General features: G+C 39.4%; 1 protein-coding gene across 3 annotated transcripts in view; it reads left to right on the top strand.

Moving 5' to 3' along the window:
* myo1b (myosin IB) overlaps positions 1-8958 on the top strand; it is a 67867-nt gene extending 58909 nt beyond the window's left edge. For 2 of the 3 annotated variants that reach the window (XM_022216424.2, XM_051958595.1), the window contains 8 exons: positions 1901-1987; positions 3425-3499; positions 3582-3716; positions 4972-5078; positions 5190-5322; positions 5739-5891; positions 6443-6573; positions 6661-8958. In XM_022216424.2, the coding sequence (XP_022072116.1) occupies positions 1901-1987; positions 3425-3499; positions 3582-3716; positions 4972-5078; positions 5190-5322; positions 5739-5891; positions 6443-6573; positions 6661-6793 (954 nt within the window). In that variant the 3' untranslated portion in view covers positions 6794-8958. Of the gene's footprint in view, positions 1-921; positions 1009-1900; positions 1988-3424; positions 3500-3581; positions 3717-4971; positions 5079-5189; positions 5323-5738; positions 5892-6442; positions 6574-6660 lie in introns of all 3 variants that reach the window. The other variant, XM_022216422.2, reaches the window with a different exon arrangement.
* Positions 8959-22658: the final 13700 nt, after the last annotated feature.

Genomic DNA, 22658 nt, shown 5'->3' with positions numbered 1-22658 from the left:
ATGAACCCTACTTTTTTCCCTGTTTTCTGTTTTGTAGCTGTTATATGTCAGATTGTCTCGACAGTTTCCGAACTAACCTGTTTAAATAGTTGCATTGCCTTATGGGTAGGTGTATTGAGCCTCATTTAGGTCTGTGGCTCACAACCTTTGAACCTAAGTGTCTTCAGTTTGGTTTCTATTCCATGTGGTGCTCTAAATGTGTCCCGCATCATCTTTAATGTAATAATTACTTCAACCATACGTTGCCTGGCACACAGATGGTTTTGTCTATTTACTCTGGTGCATGCTGAGAGGCCTTGTTTTAATATACTGATATTCTGACAGCAAACACCAGGAAACTCTTATAATTACACATAAAATTACAGTTTGTCAATGTGATGGTGCAAATGTTGCTACTTTGTGAAGCCTCAGGCCATGAAGAGACTTTGTAGTCTGCAGCCATTAAATATATCTTTACTTTATCAATTTTTACTGAACCTAGCAGTGCTATCATTTGACGCGTGCTTGGTGGTTGTTAATAATCAATATTAACAAGTATTTCAAGGTCTCATTATCTGCCAGGCTCAACCAAGCTGACTTATTATAGATGGTGTTTCAGGTAGCCCTGTGTGTGAACTTTGTTCTGAGCAAAGACAAAGGCCTCTTATTGGGCAGCCACTTTATGGCACTATAAATAATGTAATATATAATCCATAATCGCCTACTGTTGTCATATTTTATTTCTTTAATCCTTTTAAACCCGAGTTATGAAACATGAACACCCGGCATTGTTGAGAATATCCCGTTTCGTGCCATCTTTTCTTGTTAATCATTAATGTATGTAACCTCATAATACCATTTCACACCTCCACGTACTTTTCCTGGGGCAATTAAGTTTTCATGGAAATTAACTGCCTCCACAACTGCCACCGTTTTCATTAGGCCCGGAGAGAGCTGCGTCAGCTGAAGGAGGAGGCGAGGAATAAACATGCCGTATCGGTCATTTGGGCCGGCTGGCAGGGCACCAAGGTATTTGGGAAGCCTGTTGACTTGCCGTGACTTGCCGCCTCCATCGACACCCACCTACCCAACCACCCATCCCTCCTCCCTGTGCTCAGTCCCAAAAAATGCCTAAAAATATCAATCATACTGCTCAACTCATTCTAAACATTTAATTTATGAGCTAAGACGGTTTACAAAGCACCCTGTCGCATCCAGACTGCAGGCTCCCGAGGTGAAAAGGGCAGCCTGACTAATGGGACCAAAACGGTCATTTTCAGCAAAGCCTGTCTTTACAGCTCTGTCTGCTAAGTGAAATTATCATTTTTCCAAATGTAAGTACTAGTTTGTGAATCAAGGTTGCGCAGGCAGCCTCATTCAAATGGCAGACACTGTCTCACACATGCATTGGGGACAGCTGTGTCCTATTTTGGACTCGTTTTCAGCATCTTCCTCTTAGGTCTATGCTTCACTGCATGCTGCCTGCTGTCTCTGCATGACTTCCTCTTCTTGTGTAGCTAAAGCATGTTTTCTATCTGCGTAGCAATGTTGTTTGTCTTTTTTAGATGGAACTGTTTGGATCCTTAGAGGTGACTTCTGCCGCCTGAGTTGTGACTTTTGCTTCTCTGACCCGTTACACTCAAAGTTCTGCTGAAGAGCACCGACTCTATTTCCCTTACAGAAGTTTCCCTGATAAATGTTGATATGATCCACAGTTTCATATTCATTTCTGGAGGCTGGAGCAGTAGAGCTGTACTTTAACAGTTTCTTAGTGGCCACACAGGGTTTGTGTGCAGTGTGTGTGTGTGTGAACATTTGACGTTTCTGACCTCAGGCAAAACAGTGTCTGCCTCTTCTTCCTCTCATCTTCTCTTGCTTCATTTGTTCCCGCTCTCTCTCTACCCGCCCACCCCCTGAACAGGCTCGCAGGGAGCTCAGGAGACTGAAGGAGGAGGCCAGGCGAAAGCATGCTGTCGCTGTGATTTGGGCCTACTGGCAGGGACTCAAGGTACCTACCAGCCCCACGGCGCAGCCATCACCAAGTCTGCCACCTACTCACCACCCCTGACCCTCCTCATCATCCTCCTCAGCCATCTTTGCTATCGTCTTCATGAAGCCGGGCTCCGCCCACTATTTTTGTTGTGCTTTTTTTCCATTCTAGCAGTATTTCAGATAGTTTGTCGACTTGTATGCAGCGATGTGAAGGGTTAGGCTTGAGGTCAAATATTTTTAAAGGTCAAAATCACCATGAAAATATACAAATTCCAATGTTGGTTGAACTACACGGGCATGGTGCAAACAGATTTGTGCTATTTAAAATAGTCACAGCCAACTTAACTTTTCTTACAATTATTATTTTAATTCCAAGTGCCTTTTGCAGAGCAGACCTTGCAGGGCTTACAGGCCATTTGCCACTGCGTCACTGTGCTGCTAAAATACTATGTATTTAACACAATTGCTATGATCTGACTTTAGTCAGTCTACTCAAGCATATTCCAGTTATTACCAGTCATTTCTAACTGTGAGTAGCTTTGTTTTTAGTTGCACAGGTTTTGAGACTTCTAACGCCACTCCAGTACAATGGAGATGCATGGAATTTTATTTTATTTCAAACAATGCAGCCAGGCTGTGGCTGCTCCAGTAATAATAATCCAGATCCCTCACATCTACAGTTTTCAGCATAATGTTTATTTGGCAGGAAATAGTGTGCAAAAACAAGACAAGGGTTAAAACAAAAATCTTCAAGGTTATACTTCCTCATAATTTAAACAGTTGTCGCAACAGGTTAGATGATTGTTGAAAAGCAGGTGGTTTTCCCCCCTTTAGGGATTTTGTTGATGAGGATTTAAAGCATCTCTGTTTGACTGACATTGCAAAGGCTGTCTGTCTGTCTCTCTGATCTGATCTTTTTTAATGTCTTTCTCTGTCTGCATCATCGACATCTGTTCAACTAACCCATAAACGAGCACCGTGTGCGTGTCCAACAGTGTTCGTTTTACTTGTTGTTGCTTCCTCTTTAGGTGTGTGTCCTCGTTTTTTGGTGATTGTTTTGTGTTATATCCGCACACAATGCCATTTGTACAGTGTCAACATTTTCATCATGTTAATAGACTGCCTCATGCCTCACAATGCGCACTGCACCTGTTTACACGGCAATTTGTGCAATTAAGGTCAGCATGAAGGTTGTTTGTCGTAACCGTCATTGCCTTTCCAGTAATTAATTTGAAGCAATTGTTGTAATTCTGATTAATTCCAACAGATTGGAGTTTGTGCGTTCCAGTTGTCATTGTCTGTGACTAACCAAATGTCAAATGTTGTTTGAGTGTGCTGTTTGTGGGATGCTGTCATCTTCCTGTCAGTGTGTTCCTCGTCTTTCCTGCTACACATTAAACTAAGAGGGCGCAAGTAGTGATTGACGGTTTATTTTCTTCTTGTGCTGTAACAGGTCCGCAGAGAGTACAGAAAATTCTTCAGGGCAAACGCAGGCAAGAAGATCTATGATTTCACCATCCAGAGAATTGTAAGTTGGAGCTGAATATGCATATTTATGATGCTTCATTATAATGTAGAGGAATGTAACTGATTTTTCCATGTGTGTGCAGATGCAGAAATACTTCTTGGGCCTGAAGACCACTTTGCCCTCCATGTCCCCCATAGACAAGAACTGGCCTGTCAGGCCTTACCGCTTCCTAGACGGAGTCCACAAAGAGCTGCGGAGAATCTTCCATCTCTGGAGGGTTGGTCACAAATAACCAGTCCTTTCCAATCAGTCATATTTAATTCTGTTAAACTGGGTCATCCCATCTCAAATTGTCAGGGGACGTCTGCTCAGCAATCTCTGATTTGCCAGGAACGTTTTTTTGTTTTGTTTTGTTTTTGATCATAAACTAAGGATATTCAAAATAGGATAAGTGAAAATTTCGATTGACATATCAAGTAATTTCCAGGACGACTTAAAGTGCCCGTCGACCCACTTTTAGCACGTTTGTTTTTTCATCTTGAAATTAGAGGCTATGTTTGAACGGCAATATCTCAGGAAGTATTAAAGATAAAAGTCTGGAATTTTCACTGTCCTTTGTCATCATGTCACTGATTCAGAATTTGCAATATTGGACAGGTAGACCGAGGAGTCCTTGATTACGGGTGAGTTGGAATATGAAAAGAAATTGAAGCGATCGTAAAAAGTCCCTTCTTTGAGAACAAAATAACTGATAACGGTTACAATGTAGGAGGGTCATTCCGTGTGGTTTCACCAGATGGTGGTTGCCACACAATTTTCAAATTAGTCTTAAATTTGTATGTTAGAGGCTGAGAATTAACCACTTAAAGATGAAAAAAAAAAAAACCTGGCGAGGCTTTTTATAGCCCAAATTCTGAAAATTTCAGATCCCCACAACTCACAAACTATTTGAGCTACAAGCCTACAATTTTGCATAGAAAGTACTTTTGTGACTATCTAATGGCATGCAAATTTAGGACTAATTTGAAAATGGCGCAGCAACACCCCAAGGAATATCTGGTCATTTCACCTGGAATGACCCAGGAGTCAACTAGTGATATTTTATCAAGTATACATAGTTGCATGTCACAATACCACAAAACCTATTGAATATTTTTCAAAATAAGAGTTGGTCACAAAAAATAAAATCAAAATGTTACGGATGTTTAACCTTAAGTATGTAAGATAAGTTGAACCACATGAACAAAAGTACTGGTAGACAGCCTAATCCGAGCAGAACAGTGTTCTGGAGTTTCAAAATGGTTCTCCAAATATAACAAAAAATGATGATGATTTGAGCTGGAATATGCTGTCAAAGTGTATATCTGAATACTGCGCACGTTTTGCCAGTTCCTGTCAATTTGTTATGTCCTATACAGAGAACGAGATAAGCATTGCATCACAGATGACAGAAAACACTTTTAGATAGATGACACTAAATATTTAGCATGTGACAGTAATGCCTTATTTGAACTTGTCTTGTGTGTGTTTAGTGCAAGAAATACAGAGAAAAATTCACAGAAGAAAGGAAGGCAGTGTATGAGGAGAAACTGGAGGCAAGTGAGATCTTCAAGGATAAAAAGGCTCTTTACCCAAGCAGGTATTTAAATTTTACTGGTTAGACGATCTCTACCTCCGTGACCAGTTTAAAGTGTCAGACATCTTGTGTCCCATGTACTGTAATTGTCTTTAACTCAGTCTTTTGTCTTAGTGTGAGTCAGCCGTTCAAAGGAGACTACCTGGAGATCAGCAAAAACCCCAAATATCAGAAGCTCAACAGCGCTGTGGATGAGAAGGTTCTGCTGGCTGATGTGGTCAATAAGATCAACAGAGCTAATGGAAAGGTGAGAAAGATCACACACACTGCAATATTTACCATCCATTTAGTTGGTGTCTGAAAAGTCCAACGTATAAGCTGTGACCTTGCGTGGAGATTGACTTCACTCTTCCACACAGACGTGGTGGAGCACAACAGGTATTAAGCCGTTTTGATGTATAATTCACCTTGCTGCACAGCTATCTGCTGTTTTCTGACATCTTAACAACTGGCGGTATTCTTGTTCGAGCAGATAGCAGACTTTTCTGGACAGGTGCATTATGTTTTACATTCTAACCCTGCTCCAGTTACAAGCTCAGAGACATTTAAAAATGCATCTAAAAACCCACTTTGGTCTGTGCATTTTCTTTTGATTTACAGCGTTGACATGTTCAACAATGTTAGAAAGGCTACAACATGAACAATCTCTGCTCGTGTTTGCAGGGTACAGCCCGGATCTTCCTGCTGACTAAAAAGAGTGTCCTCCTGGCTGACCAGAAAACAGGTCAGGTGAAGGCCAGCGTCCCTCTGCCGGACGTCGCCAGCGTGTCAGTGAGCACACAGAGTGATGGCTTCTTTGCTCTGAAACTCAAAGAGGTGAGAGGATCATTTTCTGTGGTATTATTATTCAGTTCTAGTCTGGTTTGTTTATTTGAAATTTATTACAGCCATCAAAGTGTTATTGATTTTCTCATTTAGCTTAGAAAAACATACACTACCATTCAAACATTTGGGGTCACTTAGAAATGTCATTATTTTTGAAAGAAAGGCAGTCTTTTTTTCAGTGGAGATATTAAATGAATCAGAAATAGTCTAGAGATTGTGAATGTGGTAAATGACTATCCTAGCTAGAAATGGCCGATTTTTTTATTTTATTTTTTAATGGAATATCTCCATAAGGGTACAGAGGCTCATTTCCAGCAACCATCACTCCTGTGTTATAATGCTATATTGTGTTAGCTAATGGTGCTGAAAGGCTAATTGATGATTAGAAAACCCTTTTGTAATTATGTTAGCACATGAATAAAAGTGTGAGTTTTCATGGAAAACATGAAACTGCCTGGGTGACCCCAACCTTTTGAACGTAGTGTATATGAAAAATGACCATTTCCTATGGATACATTTATTCCTCATTCTTTTTGCTTTAGGGCTCAGCTTCAGCTGTCAAAGGAGACTTCTTACTCAGCAGTGAGCGCCTGATAGAAATCATCACTAAACTTCACCGCATCGGAGCCACGACTGCAGACAGGGATCAGCTCAACATCGACATCTCAGACGAGTACGATCATGCGCAATTCAGTCTTCTAGCGATGTCCTCCGCCTGGGTGATGTTTTGTAACGTGGTTCATGTTTTTCTGCGCTGTAGGTTTCTGGTGCAGTTCAAGCAGGACAAAGTGTGCGTGAAATTCATCCAAGGGGGCCCGAAGAACGGCAGCGGCGTGTCCTGCAAGCGCAAGAACAACCGCCTGCTGGAGGTGTCGGTACCCACGACGGCGTAGTGCAGCCTCCTCTCTGCTTCCACTGCTGTTTATGAATGCTCAGTCTGGGGGTGACTAAACACAACAACAACACCACCACCCACTCCAAAACTCTGAACTCGACAACCATCACACCAGTGCTCACTCTGAGCCCAAACGTGCAGTTATTCAGCCTGTTGTGTAATTTTCCTCCAATCTCTCCTTGTCAGATTTGCTATGGCACCACTATAGATGTACCCACGTGCCACTTTTTTTTTTTTTTTTTTTTTTTTTTTTTGGGCAAAGAAAGCCCTGATCCGGGTTGCATGCCACAAAAATTTGGTGAAATATTTTACTGGTGTTTTGTAAGCCTGAAGTAAAAGAGTTGAAGATGGTTTAAAATCTTGTTGGTGCACAGGTGACTTCTGCACGCCAGTGGTGATGTGGAGGATGATTGTTCCGCCTGTGTGGTAAATTTTAGTGTTCAGAAGAAATGTCATTGCAAGAACCTTACGGCGAGCTTCAGTCTCATCTGGTCTGCGCTCATCTGCTTTTAAGTAGCTCGATGAGTTAAAATGAGAGATGAACTGGGGACTTTATGGGCTTGGCCTGTCAGATTCTGTTCTCTGATGGACTTGAATTCTGCACTAGCTTTCGCCTCTGTGTAACTAAAAGAGGATGACTTAAAAATGAATTTGATTGTATGTTGTATTATTTTCTATGTATATTTTTCTCTCTGACAAGAAGCACAGCGGGCAGTTGAGAAGTCAAATATAATTTGCTAGATTATTTTAAAACCACATTTGTATCCATACCTATGTGCCATTGAATAGATCCCTTGACTTGTCGTGTGTCAGTGTACGAATATAAACCACATACGGAACCATACAGGTGATTGATCCCTTTCATTTACAGTTATTGATAATATCAATGCCAAATATGCTCATTGAGCAGGGAGCCTATTGACCGGTGGTGGTAATTTCTTGTAGGTTTTGATTGCGCTGCACATGCGATCAATTGCCATTTCCTCTACACAGCACAATTTGTAATCTTTTCGAAGCTTTATTCCATCTGCAAGGAGTTATTGTAAACTGAATTCATATCATAGATTGCCATGCATGAATTAAAGAAGACCTCTTATCACTATGTGGGGTTGGATGGAGATGATCCAGCCACAGGACGCTAAGGTACCCACATCAGTTCCATAGTCTTCACCGGACTCAAAGCTTTCTCTGGCACAAAGTGGAACCCTTGAAAGTGATATTTTTTTTTTGTGCAATACGTAAAATGTTTTGTCTTTATTATTCTCTTTCCGGCAAAACAGTAGTGAGAACCAATAGCAGTTGCCCTTGCTGTACGATAAGCTGTACATAGGCTCGATAGGCTGTAGCCCTGACATGGACAAAGGGTTGTTTAGTATCCTAGTTTTAATTGCTGTTTGTGAAATAGCTGTTTCTGCCACTGCAGCTTGAGCTAATGTAGTGCTAGACCCACTCTGGCCTAATGTGTATTTTTCAAGGGGAAAGACCAAATATTTAAGTGCACATGACCATAGATTCTTGATGTATCTGAAGAAATTGACCAGTTTCTGCTTTTGTAGTACACTCATGTTAAAAAAAAAAAAGAAACAACTTGGTATTCACATATTTTACGCAAGCCAAATTTGAGTGTCAAAGAAGAGAGAGCGCTATATTTTCAGGCATGTTGACTATAATAATATGTATTTGGATGTACTGGTAGAGGGTTTTGTACTTCTGGTGACTCTGTGAGAGAATAACAGCCAAACTCGGTCTAGTCATGTTTTGCAATCTGGGGTATCTTGGTTTGTAAGGTGATCTTTGTATGTTTTGTTTTTTAATGTCACACGCAACACAGGGAGAAATCGGTTGTTGTCCCTGGCTTTGGGAACGATTGAGCTGAATACTAGTTTTGATGTAATTTTCTTCCTCTGCTGCACGCTTTCAGTGCAGCTTTTTGCTAGGGTATCGCCTTCCTCGCCACTCTCTCTCTCTGTTTTGTATTTGAACAATGGCTAGAACTGCGAAACGATGTCTGCATTCTTGTGTGCCTAATGTTAACCTGTGCTAAGAGACAGAACATGGAAATGTTTCAGTAGAACTCAATGTATCATTTACAAGTAATCTCTCTTCTTTTTTTAAATTAAATAAAAATCTGTAATAAATAAATAAATAAATAAATAAATGCCATCTGAGCTTCTGTGTGAATCTTTGCAGTTTCATCCTGTAAACCAGTGTTCCATTTTCTTGCAATTTCTGCCAGTCATCCACACCTTCACATGAATAATACGGACTCTAAATCAAAAATGAAAGACGCACAGTGTTCTCTCCATTGTAACCCATGAAGTGCAGGCTACAGTTCCAATCAGTCATCAGTACATCACACACTTAAATCTCGCATTCCATTAAAGGGCTTTGGTCCCTGTTTATCAGTAATATCAACTGAGGTTTGGCTCGGACTAGGAGTAGCAGCATTGGGGTCTGGACATCCGAGCCTTGTAGTCAAGCAGCTGGCCAGATGTTTTCCATCACATCTGGGGAGAGCTGTCCTAGGGTTAAATTCCGCGGCTTTGGGAGAGCTGCCGGCAACAGGTCTCTGGGGAGCAGCCCTCAGATTGAACACAGAGTGGTAAAAATAGCATACCATTTTGGGCTGCCCAGTACCCGGTTCCCACCACTCTGCAGGCTGGGAAAGGAAGGCGGAGTCGCAGCCTCCCAGTGGAGATTCAAGTCTCGGCGGGATTGCAGAGGAATTGGACAATGCACAGTCTCATCTCCTGGAAAAGCCTATAGCTTTCAAAAATGTGACGCATCAAACCAGCACAGCAAAGACTGATTCATACTGAGTGGGTTCTGACGAAGCACTTGTTCTAACAGAGGAGCCTCAGAGAAATAAGAACTACTGTAATTTAAATTTCCAGTATCTTGTACCACCTTTAACCAACATTAAATCTGTTTTTGGAAGCTGCAACTGCTAATTTAAACTGTCGATTTATAAAAGACATTAATATTAGCATGCTGGAAGGTAAAACACTCTTGGAGAAAATCTATGTAGAGTAGGTGATGCTACTGGAGGGATTGGGTAGTCTCTGGCGACATCCTCTGGATAAAAGATGACATTGCAAAAAAATAATGCGTTTTTTGACTGATCTGTTGTATAAACCCATCCGCCCATCCATTATCTATACACCGCTTAATCCTCATTGGGGTTGCAGGGGGCTGGGGTCTATGCCAGCTGACATCCTGGATAGGTCACCAGTCTATCACAGGGCTACACATACAGATATAAAGCCACAATGAATAAACTATTACACTGGGAAACATTATTTACAACTTTTTATGAAGTATTCCTTCTTGAAAATTGACAAAATTCTATTTTGTTACTAGATTTTAGAGTTATTTGTATTTTAACGCTTATTTTCTTCGCTATTTGTCAGTCACATAGAGCAATTTCTGAAAATCAGTAATATGTTGTAAACCAAATTTTAAAATGTTCAACTAATCTTCTGTTTTGTATCGTATGAGTCACTGTATCTTGCAAGCAAAAGCAAAACTTAGGACTAACTAGTAAGTTGGTTTACAGCATTGTTTCAACTTTAATTGCTCACTAAATCTTTCCATATTTTTTTAACTGAATAAAGCATTTTGTTTCTGCTCATATTTAAAAATAAATAAATAAGTATGAGCACTTCAGTTGCCTCACAGTTACCTTTCGTATGCTGTGCGTTAACCAAACAGGAGAGGGAGCCAGCTGGCTCTGGAAACTTTGTGGGTATTTCACATCCTGCTGCAGTGGACTACGCTGCTGCTGGCAATAAAGGGAACGAATAAAAAATATGATGTGTACTGTGAGTATGAAATTTACTTTGCAAGAAAATACTCGCTCCCTCCAGCTCAGTTTGTTGCACCAGCATCTCTCTGGAGCCCCATAAACATTCTGTCTACAACACTGCATAGTTTGTGCAAAGATAATAACGTGGCATAAAACACTGACACATGATTGAAAGTATGCAAAAGTGTACTGCAGTGTCTGATTTACTAACACCTCCTCATCGTGTTGGCAGTGTTTGCAGACTAGTTTCACTTGTTCGATGCATGCAATTTGGCTCTCAAGGAAATCATCCTTGTCTAGTAATTGGTGGAGAAAATGGTTGTTGGTTAGACACAGGTGGAATCTCTCCTGTTTTTCCCTCACATAGTCGCTACTCACTCCTTGCCTGAGGACAAAAGTTGCCTCAAAAATGCTTTGTGCCTCGATGCTGAGATAGAGTTCACCCGATGATAGCGGTCGAGACGAATGGGAGCCTGGAGGAATGTTGATGCTGGTGATGGCTTGTGCTCTTTTTCTGTGTCGATGTCTGCAGATTGACTCATAAATGATGACTGGAGGGTAGGTGGTTCTGTTCTTCCTAACATCAGTAATTATTGATTAATGCACAGCTTGCTCTCTTCTCATATTACAAAGCAAAATGTCCTGTTCACAAAAATCAGAACTTGTAAAGTCTGGCACAGATATTTGAAAATGGTCATATGCAGTGTTTCATTATGTTAAACTGAAAACAAGAAGTAATTTTGCAGATTGTTTGTTTTTATTAAACCGATTATTTCTATTTTTTTTAAATACATGAATATTAAAACACATGTATACAATAGTTTAAAAAAAATGTTACAACTGTGACTGTGAATTTACGAAACTGATATGTGCGAGAGAAAACATAATTTCCATCTCTATCCTATAATGTGAAATTGCTATATTTTTTCATTTTTAATTTTAATTTTTTTTTATTTTACACACTTTATTGATACCATAGCTGGCACCCAGCTGCTGTTTTTTTTTATTATTTTAAATGTATTTTTAAATTATTTTATTTATTTATTTACTTATTCATTTATTTATTTCTAACTAAAAGTTCAAGCTCAAATGTTGTGACTGGATGAACGGGCCAAAGCCAGGATCTTTACCTTCCATCGGTATTTTGGAATGTAGTTGTGTAGCTGTATAGTGCAGACACTAGAGGCCACTCAAATCCAACTTCTGAAGCCAACATTATCTTCCCTCATAGAGCTCAGGCCTGAGTCTGGAAGTTTTGGTCCTTCCAAGCTGCTTTAAAATTCATCTGGAATTCCTGTGCAGGTTTATTAGCATCTGAATCACAACTAGGACATTTTGACGTGAATTCCTTCCCACACGTGAACTGATTTAATTTACAAATGGCTTGTCAGTTTGTCATTACACGGGAGAGACAGATAAAACATACAGCTTACTAAGAAATCATCACATACTGTAGTTATACACAATGAAATACAGAAAACAAAATGAAGTCTGTCATTTTGTAGGAAAAATAAAAGGCTGTTCAAAGATGAATGAAGCCAGAGCATGTGGTATTTAGTTTTATACTAAAACGGGACCTTGGATTTCAACCTTAAACTTAAGTGCCGAACTTACTGTTCATGCAATTAAACTTACTAAATGCTAAAGTGAGCTTAACAAGGTTCCACATAAACAGCAGGATTGTGATTATCAATTAAAAATCTGCAGAGAACTTCACCAATTATGCACCCGACTTCACTCACAGACTAATCATAGAGTGGAAGCAATAAAAACAATGTGGAGCACAATGTAAAATGAAATGATACCCCATGAAAATGCAGTAAAGCATAAAAGGATGCTTGTGTCTTTGAGTCCAAAACACCTGCGTCATGTCACAGCAGTCACGTGATGAGCGCTCAACCAATCATATGGGTGATGATCATTGTTACAGCTCCACACTCTACACTTGCCTTTATTTTATGCCTCATTAACACACCAGTCCTCAAACTGCTCTCAAAGAACCGCATACACAGCTGCATGCATTAGCTGCATGAGAAAAAAATAATAATTTTAGTCTGATAACTTCAGGTAAGCCTGAGCTAGTTAAACCACATTTAACAAACAGTTCCTGGTCTAAAAAGATGAACTAATCATTATTATCATCATTTTGTCCACATGTATTTGATGCTAATATCAGATTGCATTTAAATCAGTAACTCTCTCAGTTACATAACAATAAATTGACATTTCACACCCTCAGAAGACTTTTTTTATGCTGTGCTGTTGGACCTGCTTTTCTGCCCAAACCAATGGACGACTCCTTGAAGAAAACCAGCTGCTCCCTGGATGTGGTTGCTTCCTCTCCAGTTCGACACTGCAAACACACAGCTACAAACAGCGACTACAGTTTGCTCTGCAGAGTTACCAAGTAGATAGAAAAATAAAAATAAAAACATTAAATTTAAGAAGCTACCACTTTTATTCCCCTAGATGATTACCACAGGCTTTTCCTCGTCCTGAATTTATAGCTACCAAGAGTCAATAAGATCAAAGTTCAGTGTGAACTCATGAATCTCTAAATTCAACATGCAGTGCCCCTCCTCCATTTCTCCTTCGTCCAACCTTTCTTCCTTTTTTTTTCGCACCATTAATTTTCGCTTGCATATTATAAAAATGAAATTTTCATAAGTAACTCCCTTTCTGCAATATTTCACCACGAGATATCTCCGTATTGCGCCTTTACTGTCGTAATTTAATTAGCATATTGTCTGTCTCTTGGAATTATTTCTCTCGAGGTGAGGCATTTTTCTAACCGAGCTCTCGAGTCAAATCATTCACAGCATGCTTCGTGCACTTGTAAACAGCATGATGCTAATTTCTCAGAAATTTCAGTGACACTGTGCAAACATCAGCTCAACAGCATGACGGTGAAGTGTGAAGTTTGAAGCGGCCACTGGTTTTCTAATTGACACCCATCATTAAGTATGTATATTTCTATTAATAAAAACCATAACTGTAACCCGTACCGTTACATTGCCCCATGTGTGCTGGCAGTCAGTTAACCATATTGACCGTATTGAGCAGTCACAGCGTCAAGCCTGATTTCATTATTGAGTGAAGGAGTTTAGGATGTAGATGTCAACACAGTGGCCGCCAGCCCGCTGATTTACTTTAGCATAAATCTATGCTGTGATTTAAATAAAGGCAGCCATCAACACTGGAAACAGACTATCTGTCACTTGAGGAGAATTCATTTCTTTACCTTTTATGTAATAAGTCTAATGTCTAGTTTTGAAGGTCATTCCTTTAGTGTTGCTCTCTGATTCTTACCACATAATTTTTCAAGTAGCTTCCCTTTGTGAAGAACCTGCACTTCAGTGACTGATGTTGGCCTGAGGATCAGACACAGTGAACAAGAATATAGAAAATGAGGTAAAAGTTAAAGCAGACAGGGAGGGACAGTGGCAGACGGGGACGAACACAGAGTGTCATATTACTGCCCCTGGCAGTGTGTCAGGCAGTCTGGAGGGAGGGAGGGACGGAGGCTGGAAGAGACCTGATTAATGAGTGTTACTGGGTGGTGGAGAGTTTGTGTCCTCACTCACCCTCTGTGTCACCCGCACACTCAATGGTTTCATCAATTTGTAGCCATTATCACGTCAATAGACAAGAATGGGTTGGAGGAGGGGATTTAAGGATTGAGGGGGAAAACAGGCTTCTGCTGCACCATCTGTGGATAGCTGAACATGGGTGAAGCAAGAAGTAATCACTTTATTTAGCTCCTGAACCGACATTTACCCAATCTAAAAATGCATGTATATTGAACGTGACCACAAACTTAATCATTAATGCACAAATATATCACGTATATGATCTGCAAAATTAAAAATGTCCACAATTTCCCTTGACCTTACCGCATATTACGTGATTTAAATGCTTTACCCGCCAGGAAAGCCGTACTTTAACTGGCATGTAATAGCAAATACAAAATTTGATGAATTTGAATTTGTAAAATTGCTACACACAAATAAAAACAAGACCAACATACTGTATAAAATGACTATCCATTACAAGAAATGCCAACAGTTATGGAGCTATTTCAGTCAGAAAGTGAAAGTTTGCCCCGATGATGGTGTCACGTGAGTTCAAGGATTAATTAGAATATTTTAGTTAGTCTAGAGGGCCAAAAAAGTATAAATTTTCAAAACTGAGTGTTCTGATCAGCAGAATCAAAGTTTTGTTTTTGTTTTTTATCATGAACCCCTGAAGGAAAAGTTTGAGCAGTTTTCCAAGTGAGGGAAAAAAACATCTGATAACCATGAAGGCCTGTATAAAATGTTGTATCCATCTTAGAGGTATTGATTCAACATTTGATTTGCAAAGTAGAGACGACCTGTTACTGATTCAAAAATAAAAATAAAAATTCATTGCATTACCAAAACCAGCAGGATATAGTTTCTGAACATCATGAACATACTGTGTGAATGCACTGAAAATCCTGATGTGTGTTGTAAAGTAAAAAAGTATGTTTACTCCAGTAAACTGACAAACGACCATTAATTATTCTACTACCACAGCTTGTTCAGAAATATGTCAGTAGTAATGAATTTAATTTCAGAGAATCGCTTGCTCATTGTGCGCTCCTGTTTGTCTGTCTTGTAAAATAACTCTGGGACACCTGCATTGCTTTGCTTGAGTAAATAATGTGACAAATTGTCACTACCCCTGCGCTCAAAGTCACCATGTCTGTGTGTCTGTGTATCTGTGCATCTGCGTGACTTGCATGGAAGCTACATGTGAACACCAGCAGCTGTGGAGCTGATATGGATAAGCAAATAGCTGCACACACATCATTAGGTGCTCATTTACAGACATTACGCAGGAGGCTAGGCAGCTCTGGACTTGAAAGGTGCTTGTGTGTGAGTAGATCTGCCTCTTTTTTTTTGGATGTCCCTGACCTGTGGATTCAGGAAATTATAATGGTCACCAGTTATTTCTCATATCATCACCTTCAATAATAAGCAATTATTATATCTGGTTGTGGGAGGAGCTAGCCAATAAAGAAGGTGACTATCATGGAAATGTCACAAAGTCATGGCTCATTGTTGTCTTTACTCTTAATAAGACTGTAAATGTTACATATTGTGCCTTTGGTGATTGGCTCAGAAGCTGTTTACAGTGAAGCGATAAGGATAATGAGTCTTCATCAAGTACTTCATAAGGCCTCTAATGATGCTAATCGGTCCAACACCTGTTTTTCATTACATATTACTGTAACTAATTAAATTCCTTGGACTGCCATTAGACACGCAACATCTGCAAGGGTGGGAGTCAAAGAAAGATGCAAAAGCAGGGTAGTTACACAGGAGAAGGACTGAGCAGAAGGTTGAGCAAAACAATGCCGAGTCAAGGAGTGAAGTGTAGGGCAGGGGATGAATTAGGGAAATGAAATCTCATCTTCAGTATGTCACGACATACATCAAGCAGTGACAGCCCTCCTCTAAGCCTGTCAGTCCAGCCTGGGGTTGAAATGACCAATTAAAGCAAAGCTAATTCCCCTGTTAACCCCTGGACAGCCTCTCCAACACAATCTTTTTTTTTTCTTCAAAAAAGAACACTGCAAACACTTGTACATGTTGAACAGAAGCACAATGGACACACATCTGTCAAGTGCTAATGTAGAAGTTTATTGTCATGTCTGTTTCTTTAATTCAAAGAAGAGTATGCTTCTTAGTGCACAGTGAAAACATGCATAGCGGATCGCGTTTCCCTGCTTGCATTTTCCTCACGAGCATCTTTAAAAAACAAAAAATCAGCACTGTCCATGATTTAAATAAACAGGAACTGCAAGAACCAAGCAGCAAACCCCATCTTTAAAACTAAAACATGGAACAACATTTTAATCTAGCAGGTAAATGCCACCAACATAAAAAGGAATGACAATCCTGCATCGCCTCTTTTATCCAAATTGCTTTCAGGTCATACATCACCGTGTGGCCCATTTCAATACACACCTACACACAAACTGCAGCAACACCCCCACAGCCAGCAATAATAATAATTTTAGACACCTGCAACCAGCTCTGCTCATTCCCAGCTACAAGCATCTCCCTCTGGCCTTTTCATTTAATCTCCCTCACTGAACAATAAAGGTGTGTTGCATCTAAATTTGCCTGGTGCCAGAGCAGCCGCAGCAGAAGGGGAAAAATAAAAAGCATATGAGGAGAGCTGATGTGACAGCATCAGGGGATGCAATGATGAAGAATTATATGTTTCCCTTCATCACCTGACCCTAATCCTTCCACTCACTCACACACATGTGAACACATGCACGCAAGCGATCTGATTAAACCCCACAAATATAGATTGGTGGGAGTGTCTGTGGAAAACAAGGCTAATTGAATTGTCTCCACGCTGAAAAGATGGAGTATTAGTCATAGAAAGATGCATGTAACAAAAGAAGAGGAGGAGGAAAATCAAATGATGACAAAAGGAGAAATGACTCTCAGGTTCATATTCAGGTTTAGACACTCAAGAATATGTAAAAGCTGCAAGTTCCATGATTGCTTACCACAATTTCCCCTCTACACAAACCCGCTATTTTAATTTTTTTTTTACAACTGGATGTTATTTTCTTGTAGATATGCATCACAATATAGATTTTTTTTGGAGTTGTTGAACCATCACCATGATCTAGACTGCATCTCAGGATCTCAGAAAAATTAGATGCTTTATTATGATATTTTGACATCTTCTTCAGGATGGCTTGCAATGACTTTGGTGATGCCCCGACTTTTCCTGTTAAGTTTATCCAAAACTTTGGATAAACCATACTGCGACCATACTGGCCGTACTGAAAAGAAGGGTGACAAAAGTGAACAGCATTCTCAGACACATTGCTTTTGATTTTGACTGGAACATGTTCAATTATTCTAGAAATTAAAATGGCATGATTCAAAATAATGGAAAATTATTGAAAAGTTGTACTTCAATCAAGTTTTGTTTTTGTACTTCTTGATTTGTGAAGGAGTAGTTTGGCTCAGTCCTCTTGGGTGAACTGCTCCATTTCTCCCAGGTTTTTATGTTTCAGTTGGATTAATATCATAAAACACCTCAGAATGATCCAATTTGTTCCTTTTCTCAATTTTGTTTGGAGTTTTTGCACTTTCAGTAAAATATACATAGCAGTTTTCTCATTAATTAGTTACACAGATCTTAAATATATGGAGGACAGGCCTAATAAATGCCAGTTTTTATAAGATTTTATACTAGTTAGTCCAGCCTTTATATTGTTGTGTTAAAGAACATGATTTGGGTTATAGGTGTTTTGGAACCTCGCCCTGCAGAGCAGTCTGGGTGTCCCACAGAGCAACAGATGTTTAACTACTCCACTGCCCCGTCACTGCCCCTGTCTTTGTGTGTTAACCAGCTCTACGTGTGTCTGTCTCCTCCTCTCATTCATAAGCCTCCGTTTAGGACTGATTAGCTGTGCGCCTCCTCTGCTTCTGTCCCGAATCCTCATCTTATTGTACGGCCGTCTTGCTGTTTACTGTGCTCGGTAATAATCATCCAATCTCAGCTCTCCTCCTCCCGCCTCCCTTCCTCTCCCTCCCCTGTTCTCCTCCTCCGGCCCTCCCTCTTGTCCTCCTCATTATCTCCTGGTCTCAGTTGTGAAGGCTGCCATTAATCAAGTCATTTTGAACAACGTTGAACCTTGCAACCCTGAACACCCACCTCTGCTCAACCAGGAAGTGTTCTATTCCCCCTGCGGTCCATTAGGCCAATCAGAGCAAAACTGGGCCACGACAATAGACACAATAGAAACCAAAAGCAGATATTAGACAAGATACCACAATAGGACACAGACAGCAGGGGAACAACAGGCTTTATTATACCCTATCTGTTGGGAATTTGGGGGGATTTTCTTCATGGCATAATGTCGCCTGGCATATATAGTCATGTTTTACTTTCCTAACACGCTGGCCCTCTTAATTTGTCTCTATATCTGCAAGGAAGATCAGTCGACTCTTTACTGTGATGTGCAAAATTTTGATGCAGTCTGGATAATATTTGTGTGGTACTTCCTGCTAACAAATCATATGACAAGTGAAACTCCTTAAGTTTTACTTGATGAAAACTCAGGACTTTTTAGAGGACATTCTCTCTCTCAAACACACAGGACAGGATACCATGCAGCAGCAAGCTTCATCTGTAAAAATCAGGGTATGAACGGAGTTGTTAGAAATCATGGCTGAAACCGCAAATATCAGCAGAAAATTAAGAGCACACTATTGATTGATGTGCTTGTGTATTTGGACACAACTGCAGTGCAAAAAACAGTCTTGCAACTTGCCAGTTAATAAGGCACACATATCCAGCAGAAGTCTCGAGCTATGTCCCACAGCAATTATTAGCATCAACTTTTGTCACATATTTACAATAGGACTGCCTGTTCTGTTGTTGTTTCACAACTTGACTAACTCATAGCTTTTCTGGGTAATGTCATGCCAGGTTGTGCAAAAATAGGATTGTTGTAGTTGCCAAAAAAAAATGATATGATGGTAAAGTTCTTATCATTTCACTGAAATGTGACTTCTTGTAAGTTTGTTATTGATGTAATTTTGTATAGTAAGTACCTTTGTTTTATTGTTATATTGCCACTTCAATAAAGCCGTTCATAAAACAAGTTTTTAGCTTAGAGAAGTGACGTCAAATCAGCTTAAATTTTGCCTCTGCCTCTTGCCTTTCAAGAACGGTGTAACCTTTTAGCCACTTAACTGTAAAGGTCTGATAGAATCGCCCACTGGGTTAACCTCATTTACATCTGTGAAAGAAAAGACGCAACATGAATGGTTCTTTTACAGCTAAGGGAGAATGAAGCAATATTCTGGGCAGTTGTTCTGTTCTCTGGCTTGCCCTTGTTCGTTCTGACTTCACAATCTGCATTGTTGCTCTTGTCGGGCCTGTGTGTGCCTTCATGTCTGTGTGGTAGCTGTAGAAAATGCCTCCAGCTCATCAATAAATGCCAAAAATGTCAAATGTCAAAAGGAGGAAACAGTGACATGCCAATTTGGCTGAACTTAAGATCACTCAGTTTACAATTAGTAGGAATGTCCACAGCAAAATCATTCATCTAAATTTATGGCAGTTTAAATAGGCCACAAGTCTGCATTTATTAATACTTAAACATTTTAGGAGAAAGAATGAAAATCTGTTTTAGTCCTGCAGTTACATCTTCTATTGCTGCAATATCAGCTGCAGCTACCATCTCAACCTTTGACTGTGTGTGTTTTGGTGAATCCATGTGATTTAGTTTAAGTCATTTTTTTCACATAATGAAATACATTGATTTGCAAATAATAAAAAAAATGTCATCAATTTATTGCATATATTTCAGAACAACACAATACATTAACAATGCATAAATAAAACACAAATAATAAATGGACTGACACCCACATATCTGACTGAAAATAAAATTGAACTATAAACAATTACATTTAATTTCTCTTACAATAAGTTAAATGAAACAAAAAAATGGCTGAACTTTATGGATTCCACGTCTCCCCTTGAATTTGAAGATTAAAAGCAGGATTATGAGGGTATTACATCGTTTCCATCAGTAACACAGCAGGCCAGATTGGAAATGTTAAACTCTTTTTTTCTCAACTTCTCTACTTGTGTCATTTCTGCTCTCTGCCTTCTGGGGTTGTATGATTTTCTGACTTTGATGTGAATTGATTCCATTCTGTCCTGCATATAAATTTAACTTTCTTTTCTGAGACTGAAACACTTAAACAGATCTACAGTCCAGTTAAGGCTCTGACTTCTGAGCTCAGGTTTAATAAATGCTGCTGAAGACGAGGGAATGCTATTGATGAACCATGGTTCTATTTTAATCAAAAAAGATATTGACCTCATATACCTGACCGCTGCGAGAGTATTACTGTACAAAGTATCAAGTTATGACCACTATCTGTTTGTGAATAGATAAAAGCTGTGCACATGGATTACGTGAAGATAAACACTCTTTTGTTAAGGGTTATTAACACGGCAATCTAATGACCATAAATCGCAAGTCCACTATATTACCAAACATAGTATCTCTCTTTGGTGTTAAATTTCGAATGCTTATAACTACAGAACCTTATCTCAAACGATGCGATATTTGTGCTCGGATATCAAGATATGTTAAACAAACTTTATTATACCATGGGATAAATCTTTTTTTCCCTTTTATCTAACAAGCAACACATCACGGAGCATTAATTAATTTGCATTAGGGTTTTACAACCTCAGTTCATTTATATGTCATAAATTACTGTTACATATCAATCTGTCAAATAATAGTTAGATATATACCTAATCACTAATACGTCAAATGTTTATTTTGTAATAATTAATGAAGAACTTGCAGTTAGATCACCTTGTCTGCTAAAAAGGGTTGAAACATGAGGTGCTAACTTTCACGACGCGATAAAACAATTCAACAGAGCTTGTTGCTGTTTTATATTTGAGTTTGGCGTACCAACAATTAGGTACTCAGCATCATCAGCAGAGGGATAATATCACCACAAGGACAAACTAGACACATCCATTTTGAAATCTCTCTGCACCCATTTCAACTTCGGTTTGCTTTGTGGTTACAGCAGGTAGACTTCTGAGCAGACGTATGTCATTCTCAATAATGATCAATAAAGCATCTTCACGTGAATCAGTCCCCGTTACGTCTTTAAACATAGAGCACCAAAGCATGTGGACATGTGAGAGTCAAAGACAGTTGCTGAGACTTCAGTAAGCTGTAAAAAAAAAAAAAAACCCTCATATATCTCAATGAAGCTCAGATATGTAAGAAAGAAAGTCTTCCATATAATAACGCTAAACTTCAGTCGTCACAATACACACACTTATGCCTACATGCCGGCACACACATATCCAGCTTTAGGCTGTTAAGTTTGAACACATAGGCTGTTAAATTTGAAGGTTGTGTCGGGCAGTTCAGCAGGTGTTGGTGTGTTTGTCTTTGATGTGAGAGCAGTTTGTTTTCCCAGGTCTATGACTGTCTCTTATCAGCTCTGTATAATCCAGCAGGAAATCACCACTGGTAACTGTTGCAGAAGACATTTTGTGCCATTTGAGTGAAATTTAATTGCTCTATTTTCATTGACTTATTTTGTCTTGAATGTGTGGGAATTAGTTTAGGTTGACAGGAAGATCTCTTTTAAAGCTGGGTGTAGATTTATGTTTTTACATAAGTACTAAATAAACTGTACAATTACAGCTGGTATAAAAGAATCAGATCAGATTATAAGCTATATGCATAAATCTCACTGAAAGACCTTTGGTAAATTCTGATTGCATGTACAATGTGTAGAATAAACAGCAGACGTGTCCTACACTGTTCCATGTCACCTGTCCATAGTTTGTGTGTGATTCAAGTCTGCAGGAAGAGAAAATAAGTTTGCTTTCTGTCGGTTTACTGCCCTTTTATCTGCTCCATGGTGTGGTGATGACCGATCATCATAGCAGCAACCACTGATAAGATAAGTCGGGTTCCTGTCAACCTTAGCAAGCAATAAAATTTAATAAAGAGTTAGCTGTAAAATGATTAATCTCACCTTCACTGTAAGTGAGATTACAGTAATTAAGACAATATAGTTTTCAAGAGTGTTTGTGTGTCTCACAAGCTGGACGTGCAATATAATGTGTGGGTGTAGGACGGGGTGTGAGAAAACTCCACCTGAACCTCACCTGAGCAGGGATCAAATTAGAGGTGACAGATAACGAACAGACACAGACAGATAAAGAAAGAAAGGAACAGATGAAGGAAGGCAGTCAGACGAGACGGCACACAAACATTCTTTCTTTTGTGAGAATGGGGATGCAATAAAAATGAATGGAAACAGTAAATCTCTATCATTTTTAGAATTAAAAATGGTTTTCAGAAGTGCATTTACAAAATGGTATTTCCTATATTTCTAAACTTCTGTTCTATTTAACACATAAACATTTGGTTTAATTTTTAATGCAGTATAATGTTTTGTAAGTGGGCTTACAGAAGTGTCCAGTTAACCCTTGA

This window comes from Acanthochromis polyacanthus, chromosome 14 (genome assembly GCF_021347895.1).
Source record: "Acanthochromis polyacanthus isolate Apoly-LR-REF ecotype Palm Island chromosome 14, KAUST_Apoly_ChrSc, whole genome shotgun sequence".
NCBI classification, from domain to species: domain Eukaryota; kingdom Metazoa; phylum Chordata; class Actinopteri; family Pomacentridae; genus Acanthochromis; species Acanthochromis polyacanthus.
Note: the sequence above shows the minus strand (reverse complement) of the source record. Positions and strands in the feature narration are given on the sequence as shown.